General features: G+C 39.9%; 1 protein-coding gene across 1 annotated transcript; it reads left to right on the forward strand.

Annotated features, from left to right (window-relative positions):
- The first annotated feature begins 1,903 nt into the window (after nucleotides 1-1,903).
- Nucleotides 1,904-5,678, forward strand: trmt12 (tRNA methyltransferase 12 homolog). The gene is made up of 7 exons (XM_046406987.1): nucleotides 1,904-2,212; nucleotides 2,377-2,545; nucleotides 2,650-2,848; nucleotides 2,935-3,085; nucleotides 3,212-3,321; nucleotides 3,639-3,796; nucleotides 4,861-5,678. Exons 1-7 carry the CDS (start codon nucleotides 2,160-2,162, stop codon nucleotides 5,236-5,238), a joined length of 1,218 nt encoding a protein of 405 aa, XP_046262943.1. The 5' UTR covers nucleotides 1,904-2,159; the 3' UTR covers nucleotides 5,239-5,678.
- The last annotated feature ends 1,295 nt before the right edge of the window (nucleotides 5,679-6,973 follow it).

Raw genomic sequence — 6,973 nt, forward strand, 5'->3', positions numbered from 1 at the left:
ATGCATTAATCCCTCAGGTGTTGCTCCATGTGTAGTTTAAAGACTCCAGAGGCAGCGCGGGTCCTCGGGGAAAATCACTTTTTACCATAAGGCCTCAACGGAAATAAAATCTGTTCACTTTTTTATTTTTGTTTTAATCTCTACCAACTGCATATTTCTTGCGTCTCATATTTATTTTTTGATTCATTGTATTTATTTTTCACATCCTAACTCTTAGGAAAAAAGATAAAATAGAACACGTCACGTCAGTTCTCACGTCTAAAACTGAACAATAAAGCACATTTAAGAAAGTGCTTTCGTATTTTTATTGAGGATAAAAGTATGATATGTTACACAAGTCCAGGACGTGGAAGTCTTTGGTTTACAGCTGGACATATTTGATTTGAAATTGACACAAAAAGCTCCTTACAGAAATGTGGGAGTTTGATTGGAGGTCATCATTACTGCTCTTGTATACAACATTTACTCTTCAGTCTCTCATGTTATGTCTCATTAAAGAGTCCATCTTTAAGAAAGCCAAGCAGCACCCACCAAAGAACTGTATTGTCTGCCTCGGTCTTCACCTCTTTGAGCTTATAATTTAAAGACTGTGACGTGTTCATGGCCAGGAATAATGAGGATATTTGCATTGACTGTACAAACTATACAATAACCCATGCTTGGTATCAATGCGTAAAGACATAAAAAGTTATTATGATGTTTATGACAGCCATTATAGCCTCCCCGTTGCTACACAGGGACAAGGAGATGGCACTTTATCAGACGCACAGGAGGAGGGCTGAACCATAAATGACCCAAGGAGTGAACCAAACATCCTTCACTATCAGTCTGTCCTGAAGTTATAGACTAGAGGTGGAAAAAGCTTTGGTACATTTCCATCAGTCAGAATCCCTGCTGTGTTATGTTTAATCCAGAGGAGGACATTATGAATGCGCCACCTGTCTGGTGTTGCTTTGACCATCCTGCCAGCTCAGTTTCAAATGTACTTGACTGCATGACATTTAAAGGCCAGAATTCAAAATCTGGTCCAAATTTTTCTTACATGAGGAGAGATCAGGCCGGATGAGGTATTTTGATCGCACGGCCAGCAGAAACTTATGAGTGATCTAATGTTCAGCAGATATATGTATGACTTAATCTCCATGGACATACCAATACCACCTCTATCAGGGTTAGGGTTAAAAGGACACCAGCCCAGAAAGAGCAATAAACACAGACAAAACTAAGACTTATAGAGTTATGTCCAGTACCACAGAGAATACATACATACAGCAGGTCTATTATCACTATCTTGTCCAAGTACAAAACTACCAAAAATGTCAAATGACTTGAAATCTCATGTTACAGTATCTCACTAAGAATTGTAAGTATGTGAACTACAATAGGCTACAGCCTGCACTGCGAGATTTATGATCGCACTATTTTAATTACATTACGTGGCAACACAGTGACATGGACAAACAGCTGTGATATTACAGAAGCAAATCCTGAAATAAATATAAACTTATAAAACTACCTCATGCAGCAGTTTTCCTTTGGCAGCTGGGCTTAAGTAACTGTAATGTTTTTATTGTTTTAATTCATTAGACATTAATTTAAATCGTCTTCTTGTACCTTGGTATTCTGAAAATCTGCGACGCCTAATATCTTTATCATATCTGTAAATGCAACCTCATGAGCCATGTTGATATGACATGCCTGATTCTAACGTTACGTACATATTTTATTGTTTTACTTAGTAGTCCGAACCGATGCATCTAGTTAACCGAAAAGTGTCTATTGACTTTGCGTGACTTTTGAGCCGTTTGTCTCCATCTATCGACATTGTCAAGCAACTTGTCCAAACCGATTTATGTCTCCTTGAAATTTAGCGAGAGCTGTCTTTCTCTGACAAATATGTAACCTAAATAAACCGAAAGCTTTCACAGTTTTGTATTGCTCTTCTTCAGCGTCAGAATAAAGTTAAACTACGACGGTTTCACGGACGTTGCAATAAAGTTTTGTATTTTGAAACGTCCGTCCTGAATAACAATCCCACTAGAAACACGCGTTGTTGTTGATGTGTAGCAACTGTTAGGTTACCTATACTTTTTGTTGTGTGCCGAAAAGTTCTTGAGCCGTGAAATACTAATATAGTGGATTTGTTTGATTGCTTGTAAATGGACGGTGTGCCTTGCCTTCGTGTATATCAGTGTCATGCACAGCAGATCAGGTAAAGCGGACGTGTAGTGAGCGAATAGCTAAGCTAAGCTAGCTAGTGCTTCGCTTTGGAACCTATAAAATTGGTGGGGACTAAACAGTGTCTCCAGAAACATTGTTTTATTGACAAGTTTTATATATTTTCTGTGGCTGTAATTTTACGGTCTTATTTTACAGGAGATGTCTGCAGTCTAAAGGAGCTCTTGACCGGAGTTTGTGCTTATTGAGAGACTCAGATGAGACAGTCCTTCTGCCCATTTTAACATCTTGTGTGTCACAACTTGATCTACAGTCTCTCGGAAAAACGGTGGCTTCAGACAATGCTTGTGAATTAGTTTGGAGTCAGGTAATTAAAGCAAAGTTTCACTTAAATACACCATTTGCAACAGACAGTACTACATTGCAGCTTTTGTTGTGTACACCCTGTTGCCTGTTCTCTTTTCTCCACAGTCTCCTCTTCTTTCAAAGAGGGGGAGAGGACAGACACATGGTAATAAATTAAAGAAAATCCTCCAGGAGCTGTTGGGATCGTGTGGGGAAGGATGGACAGAGGAGCTGAGAGGGGACCTTCCTCGCAGCTTCCAGAGGCATGGAGACCTAGTCCTGCTGGGAGACAACTGTTTCTCTCTGCCACTATGGAAGAAAATGGGTGCTGTTCTCAAACTTTTCAAACTCTCTCTTTTTAGTTCTAGCTGTACAATACAATTAATAGGACATTTATTTATTGCTTTTTAGGTCAAGAGTTATGGAGTGCAGTGGCCAAAGGACTGGGGGCAAAGCGCTTGGCAAAGACGAGTCGAATATCCAGGGATGGATTTAGGTCTCCCGTGGTGACGATGCTCTTGGGAGAACACAGCTGGGTCAAACATGTGGACAATAGGATTAGGTGAGTTTTAGTCAATCAGAATCATTTATTTGCTATTGGTTTGCTCAGTGAATAGGTCTTGGGCCCATGAACAAATACGTCTGAGTATGACTAAAACGTTTATAGTGTCTTACACTTCAATTTCAGGTATGAGTTTGATGTCACCAAATGCATGTTCTCAGCTGGAAACATAACAGAGAAGCTCCGGGTGGCAGGATTTGACTGCAGAGGGGAGACTGTGGTGGATTTGTATGCAGGTGGGATAACTGTGCCAGTGTATCACAGGTTTTTACATTTATAAAGGATATGAATTAATGATGTAATGCTTTTTTTCTTTAATATCACCAAAGAGAACTAATAAAATACACGTCCTCTGTCCTGCCATCTGTGCTGTTTGATTTCTCATTTGTCTGTGGTCCAGATGGTCCAGATTAGATGTGTTTTCTTGCCCAGAAAAGTGCCCCATCATTTTTTTGTTATGTCTAACCCTTGTACTCTTCAGCAGTAAATAAACATAATTTAAATCCTGAGATGAATGTTGGTGCATAACTATTATAACTGTATCTTCTTTCAGGTATTGGATACTTCACTTTGCCATATCTGGTACATGCGGGAGCCAGTCATGTTCATGCCTGTGAGTGGAACCCCGACGCAGTTGAAGCTTTACAGAAAAACCTTGTGGCAAACAGGGTGGCTGACTGCTGCACTGTTCACCAGGGAGACAACCGAAAGGTATAAGTGTATAAATATGCATCACATACTGCTGATGTAACATGTATTGTTTACACACAACTCCAATATTAGCCCACTGTTAACTGGACACCTCACCATAGGCTTGAAAATGTTGAGTTATGCCCTCTAGTGGTTGTTTTAGTTCCCATCTCTACTGAAAATCACAGAACCGTCCAAGATTTTTCTGTGTGATCCGCAACTCAGAAGGGAACAGCTTCATTCAGATGCAAGTGTTATTGCTGAGTTAATACTACAATAATTCAGTAAAGTAATGTTAGAATTCAGGCCATTTCTGGAGGAGAAACTGAACTATTAATGTGTCTGTTGCTGCTGTCATTTGCTGTATCACTTAGACAGTCACCTTTGCTGATACAATAATACACAACTCTGTCATTCAAATTGATAACAAGCACATTTTATTTTAAACTGCTGACAAAATGATGTATGAAATGTGAGATTGGTTTGAAATGTACGGGCAACTCAGTGCGATGAATGTTGAATTGTTTTGCTTTCAATCTTTTTATATTTGAAAGGATTTAAACCATATCACTCAGTTCTGAAGAGCTTGCATTTCAAAACTTTTAATAGATCGTATGGCATGAAACTTAGAAAAACAGCTGATCTGCTTTTTAGTGGATATCTGGGATTTCTGCAAATTAAACAGGTTTTTTTCCCTAACTATTAATGTGACAGGAACTGATTTGCTTTCAAAGGGCAAATTTGCAGATTTGAGAGGACAGCAAGTGTTAGCAAGAGTGCAGCAGAAAATTGGACAGCAACTACTCGTACTTTACAGAGTACGAGACACGAGAGGCATCTCAATATTCAGTATCATCTCATTTTGCACAGTAACTCTCTTTGTTTTAAAGTCCCATTGGTCATCTCTTAATGTGCAAAATAACAGAATATATAACATTTTACGGTGAAATCACTGTAAATCATGGCCTTAGCAAGAGTCATTAGGGCTCGGCTCCCAGGAATGTTATAGTTATATATACATCTTTGCTAAACAACATATTGATACAATTTTCGGGGGGAAATTTGGTTCTCTTTTTTTTCCTCAGCTCCAACTATATGACATTGCCGACCGAGTGAACCTGGGCCTCATACCGAGCTCTGAGGAGGGCTGGCCTGTTGCCTGTCGACTGCTGAAGAGAACAACTGGTGGCGTTTTGCACATTCACCAGAACGTAAGCTCTCCGCTACCGGATATGGCTGCCATTCCAGCAATCGATGACGTCCCCGAGAGGATTTCTGGGAAGGCAGCTGACAGAGAGGTGTGGCAGGCCTGGGCTGATGACACAGCAAACCGAATCACCTCTCTTTTAAAGGACATCACCGGTGCACTGTGGATAACAAACATCCAGCACATTGAGCATGTTAAGTCCTATGCACCTCATGTTCACCATATTGTGCTCGACTTGGAGTGCAGACCATCCTGAGTTGAACTGATGACCACAGACACTGTGGTGGTTAACATTTTATTATGCGACTTTCTTCTAGGGAAAGAAAAGGCAACGGTGGGTTCCAGAAGATTTCTGTGCAACCAAACACCACATCAGCTGGTATCTATGATTATTCCATTTGTCAGCTGCTGCGGTACTTTTCTAAGCCTTTATTTATCCAAGGCAGGTTCACTGTGCACAAATGCTGTGTTTTTTTAGAAACGCCCTGCCTCACACTCATGCTAATATAATCACATGTGGAAGCTGCAAAGCCACGCCACAACCGAAGCCTTATCTTTTGGCCAGTAAATAGCTGTGGTTTAGGTGTCTTGCTGAAGGGCACCTTATTGATGTGCTATGCTCTATACATTGATTTTCCTCCAGTGTTTGTTCACTAGACCCCTTGTGGTCGACTGAAATAAAAAGCTAAAGAATGAGACACGAGTCAGATCTCCTCACTCTCACATCAGCGTGTTGATAATTAAAGGAACACCCAATCTTATAAAACCAACTTTATGACCAGTTAAACAACAAGATTCATACATTTGGGATGGTTAAAAAGGTTAAACTCGACAAGAAATTTGGTTACGTACTATGTAAACATATAAACTAATGGAAATGAAAACAAAAACCTGAACAAATAAGTGGAGAAACAGAATATCGATGCTTCCATACAAGGGGCTGACTGGCTGTTTCATGAGCATGGAAATGATGTGAATCATATGATACGGCCTTCACGCTCATCAGGCCTGAATCCAATTGAACAGCTTTGCTCAGACTTAGGGCCCAAATAAGGGAATATCTTCTGGATGATTAGTGCTTATCCCCCCCAGCAGAAATCTTTGCCAAGGAGCACTGAAGCCTGTTTTGGTGGCTCGTGGTGGACCAGCATGTTACTAAGACAGTTAATGTGTTTGTCTTTTCCCCTTGTCACCCATCTGTGTCTACTGTGGAGGTGGCGAAAGTGCAAAATTGCATCTTTGCACCACTTGCTAAAGGAGAGAAGGCTGGCTTTTCCTAGTAAGTGATGGCCCATATGAGTTTCCTCTTAAATGTCATATTAATCATCCAGAGCCACCTCTTGTCCATATCCCAGTGAAGCTCAACACCTCAGGTTACAGATACATGTTGGCGTCTGGTTGTAGCATTCGGCCACAATCACAGTTCATTAGTTGGGACTAAAAACAGCAGAGAAATGATCTGCATCAGCTTGGTGATTATCATCAGCCAATCAGGTGTTTCAGTCATCAACGTTAATGTAATATTTAAATCAACATCGACACTCTTTCTGAATTCTACAATTGTGATTATTTAGAGCAAAAAAATAAGGTTATTAATTAATTAAAACTTTTGGAGAAAAATATCTGATTGATTGTGACCTCTATTAGAGAGTTACTGTTAATCCTACTGACAACATTACTAACATTAATTTTCATAAACCCGGTGATCATCATCGTTTTACATCATTTTGCATGCGCCCTAACAAAAAAAAAAATAACAGCAATATATCTGTAGTGTTAAAAAAAAAAACTCAACAGCATTAAATAGCTCACTGTATTTATTTATTACAATTTACTTTGTGATGAATTTCCCACCCAGAGGCAAAAAAAAGACCTGTACTTCCCGTTGTTCCAAGTTTTAGCTCTCTCTGCACTGAAAAGAAACTGTCACCTTTACTTGTTTGCGTGTTGAAAGCGGATCGGGCTAATTATTGGACCGTTTCAATGGGTCA

This window comes from Scatophagus argus, chromosome 12 (assembly GCF_020382885.2).
Source record: "Scatophagus argus isolate fScaArg1 chromosome 12, fScaArg1.pri, whole genome shotgun sequence".
Lineage (NCBI taxonomy): Eukaryota > Metazoa > Chordata > Actinopteri > Scatophagidae > Scatophagus > Scatophagus argus.

Coding starts and splice junctions, on each gene's coding strand:
- trmt12 (XM_046406987.1), top strand. CDS start 2,160: ATGGACGGTGTGCCTTGCCTTCGTGTATATCAGTGTCATGCACAGCAG. Junction 2,213..2,376: donor TGTCATGCACAGCAGATCAG/GTAAAGCGGACG, acceptor CTTATTTTACAG/GAGATGTCTGCAGTCTAAAG. Junction 3,322..3,638: donor TGTGGTGGATTTGTATGCAG/GTGGGATAACTG, acceptor ATCTTCTTTCAG/GTATTGGATACTTCACTTTG.